General features: G+C 37.2%; 2 protein-coding genes across 6 annotated transcripts in view; one reads left to right on the top strand and one right to left on the bottom strand.

Annotated features, from left to right (window-relative positions):
- The window catches only part of LOC145483777 (uncharacterized), an 81,408-nt gene that overhangs the window by 38,518 nt on the left and 23,995 nt on the right, over window positions 1-18,895 (bottom strand). For all 5 annotated transcript variants that reach the window (XM_081462320.1, XM_081462318.1, XM_081462322.1 and 2 more), the window contains 11 exons: window positions 15,129-15,182; window positions 14,602-14,658; window positions 13,317-13,562; window positions 12,478-12,640; window positions 11,836-11,946; window positions 11,311-11,405; window positions 8,027-8,089; window positions 7,439-7,499; window positions 7,039-7,083; window positions 6,107-6,303; window positions 311-367 (listed from right to left, as the gene is read on the bottom strand). In XM_081462320.1, coding sequence (XP_081318446.1) covers window positions 311-367; window positions 6,107-6,303; window positions 7,039-7,083; window positions 7,439-7,499; window positions 8,027-8,089; window positions 11,311-11,405; window positions 11,836-11,946; window positions 12,478-12,640; window positions 13,317-13,562; window positions 14,602-14,658; window positions 15,129-15,182 — 1,149 coding nt within the window. The remainder of the gene's footprint in view (window positions 1-310; window positions 368-6,106; window positions 6,304-7,038; window positions 7,084-7,438; window positions 7,500-8,026; window positions 8,090-11,310; window positions 11,406-11,835; window positions 11,947-12,477; window positions 12,641-13,316; window positions 13,563-14,601; window positions 14,659-15,128; window positions 15,183-18,895) is intronic.
- LOC145483784 (uncharacterized) lies at window positions 360-1,604 on the top strand. The gene has a single exon (XM_081462327.1). It carries the CDS (start codon window positions 711-713, stop codon window positions 1,602-1,604), a length of 894 nt encoding a protein of 297 aa, XP_081318453.1. The 5' UTR covers window positions 360-710.

Below are 18,895 nucleotides of genomic sequence, written 5' to 3'. Positions count from 1 at the left end.
AACACGACAATAAATCAAAACTACTTTAATCTTAACTTGAAGAATCCGGAAAAAAAGAACATTTCAAGGTTGTTTATAACCAGAAAGTCTAAAGGTGTGCAGAGGCTATTCAATTTAGTTTATTTTTCGGATAGTAAGGGCTCAGCATTCATGGAGTGAAGGTGCGAAACGTTAATATTGTCATGATAAGAAACGGAAATTCTACCCTATGGAGACGAGATTAATTCTATATATGAAGACATTTATCTTGTAGCCCATCACCCGTCTTTAAATGGTTAACGATTCTTAAAGAACCCAATTAATCAAATACCTCAAGTATGTAAGACGTTCCAGGGAGCAGATCTTTTAATGTGTGACGATTAGTAAACTGCAAAAATAATGGCACATGAAATTATTACAAAGTGACCCTCTGAGGTATAGACTCGGTTATAATGACTGCTTGAGCAGAGAAGGTGCTGAGAGGTACAGTCAATTAAGGGAGCGAGCCCCAAAGTTCGACACTTCAAAAATAATTACATCTTCATAGCAATAATCATTATCGCCGTTGTTATTGCTATTATAGTCATTGCCATCACCATCACCATCATCATCATCATCATCATCATCATCATCATCGAGAGTCACGTGAGCAATGGCCGAGAGCGGCCACGTTTTCTGAGCGGGAAGAAATCTTTCCCTCGAATCGTTATTTAAGTTTGCCCCCGAGACAAATGCCTATCACAAAAGGTAAAAAGAACAAGAGAGGTGCAAGAGGTTCTACAGAGGAAGAAATATCTGCGTCGAAGCGTCCGAACATGGCGACCGACAACGCACGGAGCGAAGAAGAAGTCGAAGAAGCAGAAGAGGTTGACAGTACAAAAGGACCCAACCTTTACGATATTCAAACTTTACTCATTAGTATACAAAGAACCACAGAAAATATCCTCAAGGAGAACAACAAACTCTCGAACGAAGTTGGTGAACTGAAGTCGTCGCTTAGGAGATTGGAAAACGAGTTGTTGGCGACAAAGACCGTGCTAAGCGATGTGCAAAACACCAACAAGGAACTGAGAGTCGAACTTGAGGCAGCTAAACGAAAAATCTCTCTGCAAAGAGATGAACTAAATGAACTGTACGATGGCTTGGACGATTTGGAGCAATATTCGAGAAAGAACTCGCTCGAAATTGTCGGTATTCCTGAAAGTATTCGTGAAAATGAAGGCACAGTACTCAAAATCGCCAATGCGTTGGACGTTCAAGTAAAACCCGACGATATCGACATCTGCCATCGAATGAAAAGAAAGAAATCCAGCCCAATTATTGTACGCTTCGTAAGTCATAAAGTGAAATCTTCTCTTTATAAACAGAGAGTTCGACTGAGAAATGTACAGTTTGCCGATATATTTCCGGATGCTACAGCAGCAGATCGAGTTCAAGCCAGCAAGATTTTCATTAATGAAAACCTGACGGCCTTCCGCAGAGAGTTGGTGGGAAAAGCTAATGCTAGGAAAGATGAGTTATCGCTGCTAGGAGTGTGGACCATCGACGGTAAAGTGTTTGTGAAGACATCCCCTGAGGGAAGACCTATTCGAATTTATTCTGAACATGATTTAAATAACCTCTAGATCGTTTGAACGGTTACGGTAGGATATGTCAGGATATGTCGAAAATTGTCTCGCCTTACTTAATCTATGTCTTGACATGAGGGAAAGATCCAAATGGACAAGGGCGAAGGTTAAACAACCTCTTAAAGGTCTTTCTCTTTTGTTTGTGTGTGTGCGTGTGTGTGTTTTGCTATTTTCTTTTTGGTTATTATTATTATTATTATTATTATTATTATTATTATTATTGTCGGGGGGTTTAGCTTCTTTTTGTACATTGATTATTAATTTTTGTTAGGAAGCCTGTACGTGTGCAATGCAATCCAATGTAAAATTCAAAATTATTTCGTTAAATGTTAGAGGTATAAGAGATCAGACCAAAAGAAGGAGCATCTTTACTTATTTGAAAGATCAGAAAGCCAATTTCTATTTTCTCCAAGAGACGTATTCAGATGTAAATGATGAATCAATTTGGCAAAGTGAATGGGGAGGTAAGATTCTTTTTTCTCATGGGACACACCATAGCAAGGGTGTTTGCATCTTATTAGATCCAACCATAAGCAATAATGTGGAATATTTCTTTAGTAACAATACAGGCAGAATTGTGTTAATCACCACGCATTTAAATGGCGTGAAAACTTCATTATGCAATATCTACGCACCTAACAACCAATCAGAACAACTAGAGTTTATTCAGGAATTGAACAATTGCATCATAGACAAGTCCGAAATGACAAATATTATCATCGGAGGCGATTGGAACTGTACGTTAACAAAAAAGCACAAAAAAGGCGGAGCATTTTGGAAACCTACACCGTTTAGAAATTTGCTACTAACCACCATGGAAACCTTTGATTTAATCGACATTTTCAGAGCTCGCCATCCGAATTTACAGCTTTTTTCATACGAATCTAAATCCTTGCAGGTTAAGTCGAGGATAGACTTTTTTCTCGTGGAAAAATCTTTGGTAAAGTATGTAAGCAAAGTTGGAATTACCGTGTCGATTGCACCTGATCATAAAGCAATCTATTTTTATCTGTCTTTGCCCGTGACGATCCCAAGGGGCCCTGGTTTCTGGAAATTTAACAATACCTTGCTTGATGATGAAGTCTATATAGCACATATTCGCGAACTCATACCTCAAATACGCGAGAAGTATTCCTTCGTTCAAGACAAACAGCTATTCCGGGAATTAATGAAAATGGAATTAAGGGAGAAGTCTATTTCATTTGCAAAACAAAAATCAAGAGCACTTTCCAAAAGGGAGACTGAAATTTCCAGGCGACTTGATCTCCTCGACAACTTAATTTGTAACAGTAATAATCTGCTGAATATTAATACCACTTTAAATGAATACGAAGCTTTAAAGACAGAGCTTCATTCAATATATGATCGCAAAGGAAAGGCTGCAATGTTTCGATCTAAATGTAAGTGGATAGAAAAAGGGAAAAAACCCACTAAATACTTTTTCAACTTGGCAAAAAGAAACTTCAGCAGAAAGACCATCAACGAACTCAGAAAACAGGACGGAGTAGAGATAAGAGAAGAAAAGGAAATCTTGAAAGCCATCCAGGAATTTTATGAGGACCTGTACTCCTCTGAAATATCCACGTCAAAAGAACAATTTGACCTCTTTATCAGAAATGTAATCTTTCCAAAACTCTCGGATGAAGACAGAGAAGAAATAGAAGGCCCTCTGACACTCGATGAATGCAAAGGAGTACTAGAATCATTTCAGGAAAACAAATCGCCAGGTGAGGATGGCTTCACTGTAGAATTTTATAAATACTTTTTCGATTCAGTAGGGAGTTATCTATTGGAAAGCCTAAATGCGGCTTATGAAGTTGGGAAATTGTCTATCTCACAACGCCGTGGAGTAATTACTCTTATTCCCAAGGTTGATTCGGATCTGTTAGACCTTCAGAATTGGAGACCAATAACACTGTTAAATACAGATTATAAAATTGCATCGAAAGCCATAGCTAGACGGATTGAGACAATTCTTCCAAAACTTGTACACCCAGATCAGACAGGCCTCATGAAAGAGCGATATATAGGTGAGAATTTAAGACTCATCAGTGATGTTCTCGAATACACTAAGAATGAGCATTTAACGGGTGTCTTGGTTTCTCTTGACTTCAGAAAAGCATTTGACACTTTGGAATGGCCATTCATAAAAAGTGTGTTAAATCTTTTTAATTTCGGAGAAAGCGTAAAGCGGTGGACTAGCATCTTTTACACTGATGTTGAAAGTGCAGTCCTTAACAACGGGTTTGCGACAAATTGGTTTAAGCCAACAAGGGGTGTCAGACAAGGCTGCCCCCTATCACCATATCTTTTTATTTTGGGGGCAGAAATACTATCCAATAAAATCCGCCAGAATAAGCTGGTTAAAGGAATAAATATTTATGGCAATGAAGTTAAAGTGAGCCAATTTGCAGATGATACTAACCTCTTTTGCGAAGATATTACCTCTGTTGACAATGCCCTCTGTTTAGTTAACGACTTTGCGCCTGTTTCTGGTTTAAAACTCAATGTCAAAAAGACCGAGGCACTTTGGTTGGGTAAATGGCGCAATAACAGAACGACACCGTTGCAACTGTCATGGCCACGCGATCCTGTTAAAATTCTGGGAATATACTTCTCTTACGACGACAAAAACAATGATCACTACAATTTCAACTTAAAAATTCAAAAACTCCAAATCCACCTCGATATGTGGAGCTCAAGGAGCCTCACCTTATTTGGGAAAGTTTTGATTATTAAATCTTTAGGATTATCACAAATTCTGTATTCAGCCTCTAACACCAATGTGTCCAAAGATACTATCACAACTGTTAAAAGGAAACTCTTTAGTTTCCTTTGGAACAAGAAAAAGGACAAAATTAAAAGAGAAGGCCTTTACCAAGATTCCGATAAAGGTGGTATTCGTATGACTGATGTAGGTCTAATGTTAAAGGCCATGCGTTTGGCATGGATACCTCGTCTGCTGAAACATGCAAACTCGAATTGGAATTCAGTACCCGATTTTTTCCTGAGAAGGCTAGGTGGCTTAAAACTTTCTACTGCGCTGTAATTATGATGTGACTTTCCTTGATTCGAAATTACCTACCTTTTATAAGGACATGCTCTCCTTCTTCGATGATCTTAAAACTCTGTATAATTATAATCTGGGCCAAACAGTTTTATTTAATAACCGGGAAATACTAATAGACGGCAAGCCGTTTTTTATCCAAGAGTGGTTTCCAAAAGGAATTATTTTGATAAGTGACCTGTTAGATGAACAAGGTCAGCTACTCTCATACCAAGCCTTTAAAGCGAAATATAAATGTAAAACTAACTTCTTGAATTACTATCAAGTTAGAAGTGCTATTCCGGACAGCTTACTGGCCAAGACAAAGAACAATAACTTGGAACCGCTCTCCAAGAGCATCTTTCTACAAAACCACTCAATTTTCGATCTTGATAGTTCAACGAAGGTAAACTTTGAAACTGCGAAGGTAAAGGATTTCTACTGGTTATTGAACAAACAAGTTAATAATAGTCCACATACTGGACCAACTAAATGGAGTAAATCTATGCCGATATGTGGAAAACAATGGGAAAAAATTTTTCTATCGATTAAACAGGTTTCCAGAGAAAATAAGCTGAGGGAATTTCACTTCAAATTTCTCCACCGAATCGTTGTAACTAAAAAAGAGCTCTGTAGATTTGGCATCAAAAACGACAGTGATTGCCCATATTGTGGAGAACAAGATGCGATAGATCATACCTTTTCAGACTGTCGTTTTACTAAAGATTTCTTGTCAAAAGTGGTGCAATGGTTCAACAACTGTAATAACTCTTCGTTCAAACCGTCAAATCAAGAATATTTATTTGGGATTTTTTCCAATCCTGCCAATAAAGAACTACTGAAAAAATTTAATTACACCATGCTTTTTGCTCGCTACTTTATCTATACTAATAAGTTACACAATAATTCTCTTCACATCACAGATTTTGTCAGCAAAATCTCCTCTAAGTACAGGCTGGAAGATTTAGATTAAAATTTACATGCAATGATGCTCCAGATTTGGTCTACTCTGGTTAAGTCATTATGATTATTATTAAATCTCTCTTTATTTTTATTTACTATAGCTTATAAATGTATTAATTTTGCAACTGTTAACGTAGTTTATTGCATTGTACTGTATATAGGTTTATGTGTATCAATAAAGAATGTATTTTCCCCAAAAAAAATCATAATCATCATCATCATCAGGGCCCGGTTGTTCAAAACCGCGATTGGCGCTAATCCACGATTAAACAGCCTAATCGCCGATTAGTTTCTTTGTTCAAAGCCCGATTGTTCCTAACCAACGATTAAAAAAAAGTTGATCGTAACTCGATGATGGAAAGCTAAAGGTAGTATTAACTGTTTTACAACGTGGAAATGGCGGGGCTAAGTTAGCTTTGCTCACGACATGAGCAAAAATAATTATCATTACATGAAAAGAGATGTTATGGGAAAAAATTATTTCACTTACAGAGACAAAAGAAGCAGAAGAAGTGTCGCCTTCCCTTGACCATTTCCCAATGTACATGTGGATTCCCTTGAACGGGTAAACTGGAGGGTCCCACGTCACCGCGGCCGTAAAGCGATAGTCCTGTTGCGCTGTCATAGGTCCCTCGAGTGTCACATTACTTACCATTCTGTCTTTTAATGGGGCGTAAGGAGGGTCAACTGAAAAGAGCCAAAGATTAAATATGACAACAATCAATTAATATGTACACAGAGTTTGAATGCAAAGCTTTGTCAAAGCGACCGTGGATAGAGCTGTTTGTCATTGCCTGTGACAATGCCCGTAAAAAGAGCTTTGTCCGTTCTGTCAAGATCTTTATGCATCAGTTGAGTTTGGTCAAGCGTTATTCAGGGTTGAGGCAAAGAATGACTGTATATAACAATTAAATTTGATATACAAAGAATGTTCACTCGATTAAACCGACAAACACTCTGCAATATCGATAACCTAGGCCTCGTTAATGACGATGTGAAGGACCTCACAGAGCTACAATCATGGACGAAAGTGTTGATACATTTGAGCAAAACAAACGCTTTCTATCGGCGTCCTTCCGTGGTTTCAAAAAACATCTCTTTTGTCGATAGCCAAACCCCCCTCTCCCCCTTTTCAGTGTTGAAATATGCTCCTTGGACACGTGGTTACAACATTGAAAAGGGGAGAGGGGTCGAAATGTGAAATTGGAGATTGAAAAACACACCCGTTCAACGAAACAGGTCTTTTTCGGGGAGTGTCTCAACTGCTTTTGTCCATGACTGTAGATTCAATGATGTACCTAGCAGGCTCTGTCATGGCTTTCAGGTTCCTTCAGAAAGTATTTCTGTTTGTACGTTTGAGAAAGAGATCTGAGTTTGCCCGTTTAGCTACAAACCATCAAAGGACATTGATTGACTACTTACACTTATAGCATTCCCTCTCAGGAAAGTCTGTGATGTTTTGACAACCTGGAAGTTACACAGATATACATTATATCATTAAATTCGGCTGCTAAATTTAAGGTAAAAGCTATGACCAAGTTGTATCATGTTATGCAATAAACGGACATTTATCCCCCTTATCTATTGGGCAACGTTACTAATGCTCAGTTAGTCTGCAAATTTTAAATCAACAAAAAAAAAAGCGACAATAGCGAAAAAGGGACGAAAACATGAATTTAACTGGTATGTAGTGCCATTCGGGCTCTATTCCATACGACTACAGCGTTTTCTACCAGTAGAACATCATTACAAAAACAATAAAACCAAGATTGTTATAGTCAAGTGGAATGCTTGAGGTGGTGTGTATATGTGCTGTATTTACCTGGATAAGTGTAGTTAAATACTGTCGCATTACTCACACTGCACCCAACTATAGAATGAATCTAGTAACAAAGCACACGATATATGAGTTCTTTAGGAAAATGAGCAGCCAAGGTCATACGTGATATGAATTAAATCGATAGCCAATGTAAGTTTTTACAAAGGAAGGTAATCTACCAGTGAAGTGTATTGGTTCCTCCTGCCAAAGAATAACTCTTGTAATATCAGCTGTCGACATTAATACGTGAACAAGAGCAATTCTTAACAACACTACAACATATTTGAACTGCGGAGAAAGATATAAAGTTCGCAACTGCTCAAGTTGTGTTCATAACTACGATGTCTTTTTATCGCAGTTCAAATATATGATCTTTCATATGTTGACTTGTATTCTTCATCGCCCACAGGTATATTATGATCTCACAAAGAAACCAGCTCTTAGTTGGCTTGATAGCTCAGTTGGTAGAGCACTACACCGGTATCGCAGAGGTCATGGGTTCATATCCCGTTCAGACCTGATTTTTTTTTTTTTTTTTTTTTTTTTTTTTTTTATGTCTTTACACTTAAATATGTCCTTTTTGACTCTTACTTCAAGCGTATGGATGCATTTCAAAGACTTGTGAAAAATATGCATTGATAAAGTTGCCTCTGCCTGCCAAATAGAAATGAAGAAAAAATGTTATTTTGGGGCTTTCTTATGAATATTACCTACTGCGTGATCAAGGCAATGCAGTTAGGTGAGGAGTAAGGTTATATTTTATTTCAGAAATAGAAAACACGTTCCATGTTTCTATTTAACCAATGTGTTTCTGTCGAGGAACTATCGGCTGATAGTCACCCCGCGGAAATTTGATGTTCTTAAAACAAATATTTGCCTGAGAAGCGAAGCTTCGAGAGTAAATATGCTAGTTTTATGAACATCAAATCTCCAAGGGGCAACTATGAGACCGATAGTTCCGAAACATAAACAATCTTTTGCCCCTATCGTTCACCACTAAATTTTCTTCCACGCCCAGTTAAAAAGTCATATTGAATTTTCTTCAACTTTTTAGATGAAAGGCGTGAAAGCCAAATGTAAAATTTACAAACAAAACAGACAAAAAAAACCCACTAAATGGAGATCAATATAGGGGCGAGATGTGCAGGGGAGATCAATATAAAGAGGCGTACAGCCTCTTTCCAAAAAAAAAATTTACGGACAAGTACTATCCATCCGGGTATTTATGGGCACTGTGGGCTGATATTGTCTCTCCACCGATGAACTCTATCGCGTCACGTGATCAATTTAAACCAAAAAGAGAAGGGAAAAATTTGGTGGTGAACTATACAGTCGAACCTGCAAATTCATACAAATTTAACCTCTTTATTACGGACACTCCAGGGACCAGGTGTCGATAATTTGCAGCATGCACCACTTTCTGTTGGCGGTTACACAAACATTGACACTTTATCATTCAGTGATACCAACATCAGAACATGTCAAAATGTTAGTTTTCTAAACTGTCAGTGGAGACTTAAAAGTGACGTCAAAATAGTGACCTCTACAATAGGGAAACCTCTGTAACACGGACGCTCTGTTCCTTCGGTGTCCGTATCAGAGAGGTTCGACTGTGACTAGTTACAGAAACACGAGTGAAAGTTTGGGAGAACGAGAAATGCTATTTTGCACAGAAACGATGCACAGCTTTTTCGAGTTCCCCAAATTTCACTCGTGTTTCTATTAAACAATTAGATTATTCGCTCTCGATTTCTATGCGTGATAGTTGACGAGGGCGCAGTCCTAGTCAACTATCACACATAGAAATCGAGAGCGAATAATCTAATTGTTTTAGTACAAATCTACTAGTCGTTCAAACCTTTATCTAAATCCTCTTCACAGACACTTCGAAAATGCCAAGAAGCGGCCGTCATTTTGTTAACAAGGGTACACTGCTACGCTACTCACTATCTATCACAGAATAGATAGTGAGTAGCGTAGCCAATCAGAAAACGGCATTCGTGATAGAACGCTAGTAGATTTATACTAAAACTCGATAGAAACAAGGAGAACATGTTTTCTACTTCTTTTAGAAAATACCGCGACGAAAAAAAAGTAAACAGCTTGTTTATTCTAATCATCAGAATGTTAATTCTCCCTGCTTGCGCTATCATTACGTCAACAGCTCGTTGTACTTGTTTTGTTGTTGTTGTTGTTGTTGTTGTTGTTGTTGTTATCGAGTTATAGAAACACGATTTTAACTAACCAACCAACGGTGGCCTGAACGAATCACTTAAAGTGCCACTATGATCAAATTCTCCATACCCATTTTTTTACATTTTCGCACACAATAGGTCTTTCCTAGATTTCTTGCCAAATTTTAATCTATTAGGAACATTAGAACTAATGTCGTTTGGACCTTTATTTCCGAGAATTTACGGTCGCCATTAATTTTTCCTTGTTCCAAGTCTGGGTTGAGAATTTGAGAAAATGACGTCATTTTTTCAAAAATACTACACGGGTTGAAATTATAATAAAAATTAGCACAGCAATTCGCATAAAGAGTAACAAAAACTTTGGCTCATATATTCGTGCAATTTTTTACATTAATTGTTATCATAATTTCAACCCGTGCGGTATTTTTGGGAAAATGACGTCATTTTCTCAAATTTTCAATCAAGACTTGGAACAAGGAAAATTCATGGCGGCCGTAAATTCTCGGAAATTAAGGTCCAAAAACCAGGAGTTTTAATGTTCGTAGAAAATTGAAATTTGGCAAGATGTCTAGGAAAGACCTAATGTGTACGAAAATGTAAAGAAATGGATATCGAGAATTTCATCATAGTGGCACTTTAACAGGAGACATTAAATTCAGCCTGAAATGCGCCTTATTTACCGATCTCAAGCGTCAGGTTATAGACTGTCTCTATAAATAAGCTTCTAACATATCAGACGACCTGAATCGAGCGTCTTTTAAAAAACAGACTTGTAGTGAAACACCTTAAGGGCCCATTAACCGATTCATGCGCGCGCTCGCGCGCGTTGCTAAGGAGGTGAAATTTCACTTCCGGTCACTTACGTCAGCCTGAGCACGGAAAATAAAAACAACTCTAAAACTTGAAAATTCGCTTACATTTTAGATGTTTTTCTTTGTGTGTCGCAAAAGGCAAAGTAAAAAAGTACAAGCAAAGACAAAATAGGAGAAAGACAGAAAAACAAGACCAATAGAAAGAGAAAAACTAACTCCGTGTGGCTTTGTTTGATCTTACCGAAGTGTGCTGGTAATGTAAATTGCGCACGCGCTGAGAGGGTAACTTCCAAAATATATCGGGCGCACTTCCGGTTTCTTTAAATGCTAAAGGAAACGCGGTTTTTCATTAAATCCAGTCTTTTTCGACGAATTTCGATTAAAGCCAACGTTGGCAACATAGCTATGCATTTCATTTTCGAAATCATGCTTTTTTCAGAAAATTACAAATTTTTCAATATTTTGAAATGCTTTCAAAATCTGACCTTTCAGAAACGAAGCAAAATCGATGCATAGCGTAATGAGGATTTAAATTAAAATATAAAATCAACAAAAAAAATCTCGAGAAAGTAATTTGCCTGGAAGCCTTTGCATTTTTTCTATATTAGTCACATGACCATGGGCGTGGCCTGATGACGTCATCACTAGTGTTACTGATCATGAAAAAGTTAAAACACATGAAATAACTCTGAAGTAACTAAAATGACGAGGTTATATGAGAATAAATTTTCCCTAGCAACGGCTCGAAAAGATTGGTTAACGGGCCCTTAATCATACTAAGCTTTGTTGCAAATTGTCCATTTGCTCGTTCCTGCTCGATCCTTAATTTCAATAACTTGTTGTTACTCAGTAAACATTATTTACTTACCCCATTACTATCCGCCGTACGAGGCAAAGATTCATATTGACACGACGGATCGGCATGAAAGCGTGCACCGTACTGTGAAATGAGATCCTTCTGATCTAATATACAGAAATTGGACGAAACAACTGTTAACAAATACGTTTCAGCTACTTATTCAAAATTACGCACTAGTATCTGTCAAACGTTCACTTGAAAATGACTCTCGGTTTTGTCTCAGCAACTAAGGGAAACACTCTCCTGAGATCGTTGTGTCGATGTCTGAGACAACTTGCATTGGAGATGGACTATTAAATCTCTTTATTTTTTGTTTTCATAGGAAAATTTAACTTTAGGTTATTCAATATTCTTCTTTTGTACGAGAAAACAGGCTTCCATCTAGAATCGAGAACCTATGGCTATATCTGGAACGAAGACCAAAGTTTGGTTGTGGATTACGGAGCGTCAGTGAGAAGAACTGCACCTCGGCATCTTCACCTACCCATGTTGGTTTTTTATTTTTATTTTTATTCGTTCTTTTTTCTCACCTACCTTTAGGCGGAATAAAAGAAACCGTCAACTTTATTTTATCCCCAAGACTGGCGCTGTCATAGAATATACTATCCAGTGTCACATTAGTCACAGAATCCGGTTTTGTAAGGGCTGAAAGAAAGAATGACTCTTAATCAAGGAAATTTAAGAAAGAAACACTTAAACAAACCATCGCGATGACATCTTCAATAAAACCCATGCAAAACAAAATGTTAAATGAGCACTTCAAGGGCTTAGTGCGTCCATTACGTACATAGTTAGACCCTTAACCGTCCCCTGCAAAAAAAGAATGCTAGTGCCTGTGTTCTCCTTGGAATGAAGTACTATTTTCACAAAAAGACCTTAAGACATAAAAATTGTCCCGCTTTCAAAGCTTGCTAGGTAATTTATTTTAAAGACGGTGTACAGGTCAATTAAGCCGTGACTAAGCAATGGTGTCAAGCCATTCGATCTGTCAGATGCCCTTGCCCGTGCAAGTAATGTGACCGACAAGTAGTGGATGTGGTCAGCATTACAATTCAATGTTGAGCCACGAAGAACTGGTATTGGGCAACCTGGGAATTTGGGAATTACAGTTAAATGGATCAATTCTGATCATAACAGTACAAAAATATTATAATAAATTTAATTTTAATAACTCACTTATTTGCGATGTTTGCGGTCCATAGCTTACAGAAGAGTTTTCTGTCAGTACAGCAATTTTGAATCTGAACAATATATCTGTGTATTCCGATCTAAAGGGACTTCTTTTAGTGTACACACAAGGATGTTCAAACTTGACTGTAGTCTGTGAGCTGACGAAGACCTGATTAAAGAGTAAGAAAAGTAGAGATATAATGTAAATAAGACAAGAACGGGTCCGTGATGAGGAAGAAAGCGAAAATTAAAAAAAAAAAATGAAATAAAATCTAACAAAACGAGGTGGGAAACGAAAACGTGAAACATAAAATGTGCTAGAGCTCAGAGACAAACGTGTGAACGGAAACGGGAATGAGAAAAGAAGAAGTCTACACTAGTTAGACGGAGAGCGTCGCAGACATAAACAAGTATTACAAATACACACAAGGATGTTCAAACTTGACTGTAGCCTGTGAGCTGACGAAGACCTGGTTAAAGAGTAAGAAAAGTAGAGCTATAATGTAAATAAGACAAGAACGGGTCCTTGATGAAGAAGAGAGCAAAAATTGAAAAAAAAAAAATGAAACAAAATCTAACAAAATGAGGTGGGAAACGAAAACGTGAAACATAAAAGGTGCTAGAACTCAGAGACGAACGTGTGAACGGAAACGAGAACGAGAAAAGAAGAAGTCTACGCTAGTTCGACGGAAAGCGTCGCAGACATAAACAAGTTTTACAACTGACTACATTTCGTAGAGTACTGCTCGCTAGTTTAGTGTTAAAAAAAGTGTAAAGAAATTGTCTTAACGTGTTGCACTGCTAACCCAAAACAACACAACAAAGAGGTTCTCTTGACAATTTACCTCTGACAAGTATCTAGGAGAAAATCTAGATTGTTCTCCGGTAAAGGTCATTTCGATTAGGTACACGACTGCACCACTCGTGTTGTGCACAGGATCCCACTTCAGTGAGATTGAGGTGAAATTCCTGCTTGTTATTGTTGGTATGCTAGGTTTTGGTGGAAAGGAACCATCTCCAGCCAGTATGGAGGAAAAGTTCTGTAACTGCGCCAAAAACTCGCAGCTTTTCAAACAGCTGCTTGCGTTATTCTGAAAGACAAAAACAGTTCCAGTCTTCATAAATGGACGGTTTAAGAAAATATTCCACAATACACAATACAATACAAGTTTACTGTTACAATTGTATTGTGTTATACGCTCAGCTATTCAGGTGTAACCACAAATAGGACTGTAGCATATAGGAGCTTATTTGACGGACCTATTTTTTTTCCGTAACTGGTTTAAAACTTTTAAACTCAGTTTAACTAAAACTATTTAGCTGATGTGAATGAATTATGACAGAAACAAATGAAGTCCTTTCCGTAATAATGGAGACAGCTGTCAACACGAGCTAAGGACATCAACCGCTTCACTTGGCTTCACCTATGGCGCATTTCGTTGCTGTTGTTGTCGTTCTCGTCACTTCATTTGAAATTTTTGCATATGGGAACACATGCTCAGCTGAATTACGTTTGCAGTACTTTTTAATCATTTTTGTGTCATATCTTAATCACTCTTAGGAACAGGATAAGCAAAGGTATAACTCTATTATATCTTAAGGGATATCCTCTTTTACGAGTTCATAATTAAGAAGACGGTCGTTTGGGCATAGACACAGTGGCAGATATTTACGCTTGAAACAAGCCTCCGTAGGAGAACAGATGGCGGCTGTACATTTTAAAACACAGTACCTTACACAGTACCTAACACAGCCCAATAAAGACAAAGAAAGCCATATTTTTGCAATATGTGTCCTTGCGCTAACGAAATAGACCATATTCGTATTCTCGGTATTGGACTGGAACTAGCTTGCAATGGAGGCTCATGCGGGAGAATATCATCAAAAAGAGATTAATGTCATTTGCATTTGAAAAGACTCCCTGCATTAGCCTCAGTTGCAAGCTAGTTCCAGTCCAATACCGAGAATACGAATATCGCCTATTGTGTATGCTAGGTTGGAAGATGTTGGAACTTTTCACTTTTCTGTTCGTTTCTGTGAGAGTTGTTAAGGTTTTTGTGCGCTAAGAGCTATAGGTAAATGTGCTAGTCGCCATCTTTTTTTCCTATGCAGAATTTAAAATGTACTTACACAACTTCGCTTGCACGTATCTTCGTCAGAGAAGGAAACTCCACATGGAATAAGGCACTGCGAAAATAGGTATCAGTATCGATTTAACAAATTGACGTCAGTTTTTTATGCGTCTGTCCTCTTATTGATGATAAATTGCGTCATAACATTGTCAAAGTGACTGTGACAATGTTATGGCGAAATTTATCATCAATGAGAGGACAGATGCATAAAAAGCTGACGTCAATTTGTTTTTTACAATAACAAGACCCCAAAATGAACAGTGAATTTTATTCAAAATGACGCCAACATTGTCAATGGCTTTACTCGCTTTTTGATTGGCTACGTAGTCCATAGCTTGACAGCTGAAAGTTGAACTTGAAAGCTTGCATAAATTAAAATTTTATCCGTCTGTACACTTATTGATGATAAAAATGAACCAATTAGCGCAAGAAATTAGACAGTTATTGTAAAAATCACAACGTATATAATTTCAAAGGTCTGTTTAATTTTAAAGTAGGTGTTCCATTTTAAGGACACCCACTCACCTCTTTGCAGGTTGACGTCTGGCAAGTCTTCTCTGTTTCATTGGCAGGTGTGTTCTGGCAAAATGTCAAACAATTCAAATTAATTAACAGATTACATCCAATCAATGGCAAATGATCTATGTCACGTTTTGAAATTACAACAGGGTAGATATATCTAGGATTTCGTAATCGCAATGCGAGGTTCATTCACATTTTGATTTTTGGATTAAGGCAATCTGGAACAAGTTATAAATATACCATGTGCACTCGTTCTGTACTCGAAATCTCTAATTTTTGAAGCGTTTCGTAAGGTTTGGGTATAGCTAAGGGGTTGGGAAGTTTTCGAGAGAGACTGTAAACAGCGGTTGCGGTTACTATTTAACATTGATCCAACGTTACTTAATTAATATTGTTTACACTTCTTGGCGTTATTAGTTTCTGAAGAAACTGTTGTGTTTCATTGGTGAATGATTCCAATTGTCGCAGTTAACGTGATCGATTGAAGGGAAAAGAGAGGCCGCCAATAAACAGCTAATTGAGATTGTACAGCTAATGGAAAATGAACTGTTGGTCCGCTGAAAGGACAGTTACTTGCCGTCTTTAAAGTCCCACTTTCCGGAGCAATCACAAAAGCGTTGCTGTTATAAACGATTGCATTCTTTCATCTTATCATCCACATATTTTAGAGTTGCCTTTATTAAAATTTAGCTCTATATTTGTTTGTTTTTTTTGTTTGTTTGTTTGTTTGTTTGTTTGTTTTTATTTTTTTACTTTTTTTTCCGCATTCGTGTTTCATTTCTTGTCTGGAATTCCTTGTTTATAACACGAGTGATACCTCGCCGGAGTGCTTCTATTTCTAAATTATTTTCCAAAGGTTTAGTTGCAATACACCGCTGCCAAAACAGCTTTCGCGTAATTAAACACTTCATGAATAAGTAAATTGTGTGTTTGTATATTGTAAGTGTACTTTAATTTAGGCAATTCAATTTAAAAAAAAAAAAACTTTTTTCAGTCTCTGTAGAATCGGTCGATATTGCTGTTTGGAGCATACACCATTATCACCAAATAAAAAAACTAAGTTTAAAATCAGACAAAGAAACATCAGCTCTTTTTAACGTTAATGCCACTATAAAATGTATATTAAAGACAAAAGAAAACGAATTGTAAGCGCTTTTTTTCAGTCTGTTTCTGGGTCCGTTGAGGTATCCTCGCCAATCCAGTAGCAAAGACTGAGGTATGTGGTATAATCTCCTCGTGGAATGTCCTGCGCCCTGGTGCCCGCCTCAAGAGGGGAACTGTATTTCACATAAGTTCTCGTTACTAATCGATAACCCTCACTTACGAGGAAAGTACTAGCTTACTACTCGGCAATGCCAACCAAGTTAAAAAGGCTGCTATGTCGGTTTCATTGCGAATGCTTCCATTCTGCAAGAAAAATTCTTAGTGCTATACGGGTTTGGTACATGAACGTGAAACTGACAGATACAGACGACTTTTTGCTGCCTTCAAGCAGAAAGCTGGAACTTGGTCGTTCGTAAATGCTTCTTCAGTGGCTACTAACAGGCTGGCTGACAGATGAATGATTCCAAAAGCAATTTGAGTCAGTTTCATCCCGCAGTTTTTAGATTATTCGCTTTCGATTTCCGTGAGATGACAGCTGATAAGGCTGGAGACCGAAAGGCGAATTATCTGTCATCTGTCACCTGTCAGCTGTCATTTCTCCTAGTAGAGTTCTGAGTAAATTTCCTTCAAACGATGATTTTAGTCATTTCTTAACCTATGAGTGGTATTTGAAACGCGCGCTCATCTGTTCATCCAGCAATTTTGAGGTTTGCAAGTCGCTTCACGCTTAATGACATTCTATTCTTTTTGGGGGACTTAAGTATTCCAATATAATTTCTAAATATTCCTTCGAAGCTTTGTAGAAACGAGAAAACGACGCCATTTCGTAGACAACCCTTAGCCAATGTAACCTGGAGGCTGATGCTGTAGTGACGCAAGTATATGTATAACGTTCTTAACCGAAAAAAAAATGAACAGTATGGCTAGAGTAGGATCAATCCTTTCACTTTAAATTTAACAAAAATTGTATTAGGTTGCGTGGCGAAGTCAAAATATGTTTAATGAGAGACATTGTTTGTTGAAATACTACTCTTTAGAATTTTTTTAGCTGTTGTCTTTCCTTCCGTTATTCTTAACCAGTTCCTCTCGGGCGAGTTCTCGTGATGATTCGCTCTTAGTTTCAACCATGTACATGAAATGAAAATACCAGTGCATAACGTTTTGAGGGAATATACGTTGCGCTCACTACCCAACCGCATAAGCTGTAAGGTAACTATAGAAACTCTTTAGCTTCGGAAATAGTTAAATATATTAAATCAAGGATGAATGTAAAATGAATCACAACAAAAGATACTGTTTTGTATGAAATCCTTCTACATTTGGCTTACACGTTTTGTCAAATGAATGAAGTCTATCATGTTTCAAACTAACAAATAAAAATCATAGCCCTTCGCTATATAATGTAGTCTGGTTACGTTTAAAACGTACAACGATCCAGGGGATAGAAAATTCCGCTGTAATTTTATTTATGTATGCTGTTTGTCCCAAGGAAATTTCCATCATCAAAATAACTCAAACGAAATTAAAATTGTTCCGAATTTGCGAAAATTGCAATTATTTTTTTTAACAAATAGCAGGTGTTACAGTAAGCGAGAAACCAACCCGAACGTTTACTTTTGTGGCAAACTCATTAAGTGACATCCTAAAACTTAATTTCATTTTGACCCATTTATCGTAGATTATCATGTGAAAATTACCCAGTTGGTCGTTCGTGAATTCTTGTATTTAAGCAATCGGTGTCTAAAATTTAGCTATTAATCCATTTATTTATTCAAGCTGCAGAAGCTAACCACCTTGTTCAAACGAAATGTACCGTATTTGTAATAGAGCGGCGTAACTTAAGGCGATTCTTGCCAAAAATGCAAATATTCGTTAAGCCCAATAAATGATTTCAATAAAACTACCCAAAATTAAAGAACTTAGATAGATTTTTTTTTAAATGAATGTAGGAGAGTTAAAAACGATTTCATTTCAAAATTTGTCATGAAAGTATTCAAGTAAATGAAAACTGACTTTGCCATTAATGCTTAATTCAGCAAATTTTACAAGAAGGTCGTATTTTCTTTGACTTTTCAGTTCGTACACGCAAAAAAAATGTACGTAAACTGCTTCTATTGAGTGATAATCATTTCTTGATATCCGCTTCTTGATTTATAAGAATGAAGCGCTGCAATTACACCACGTTAAACACAATGCTTAATCCGGCTTTCAATAAACGTAAGTAATTATCGTTAATTTGACACCTAAAGAAAATTAAAACAAGGACTTTTTTTCCGGCAGAAATAAACGAGACCTGTCGTAGCTTGGACTCATGTTTCAGCGGAAAGAAGAAAAAGATATTGCAAATTCGTGGTCACTGTGAATTTCATCAGCCAATACTAATCTTTAAAAGCACAATACCAATATTAATCATAAACGTTTCAGCCAAATTCTAGAATGATTGAGTTTTAAATGAAATGGTAACATCAAATCCATTTTCATTTCAACTCAGAAGATTTAATTCACAAACGTTTAGTTCATCAAGAGAGGAAAATATGTTCCCGGGTGTTATTCTGCCTGTATACGTCATATGTTGCGGATACCGCATATTTGCACGGCTTATTTGATCATCTAGCCGGGTGAAAACTTTCTGAGGAAATAAGACCTGGTTTGGTAGCTTAAACATG

The sequence above is a fragment of the Orbicella franksi genome, chromosome 4 (assembly GCF_964199315.1).
Source record: "Orbicella franksi chromosome 4, jaOrbFran1.1, whole genome shotgun sequence".
In the NCBI taxonomy this organism is placed as follows: domain Eukaryota; kingdom Metazoa; phylum Cnidaria; class Anthozoa; order Scleractinia; family Merulinidae; genus Orbicella; species Orbicella franksi.
Note: the sequence above shows the minus strand (reverse complement) of the source record. Positions and strands in the feature narration are given on the sequence as shown.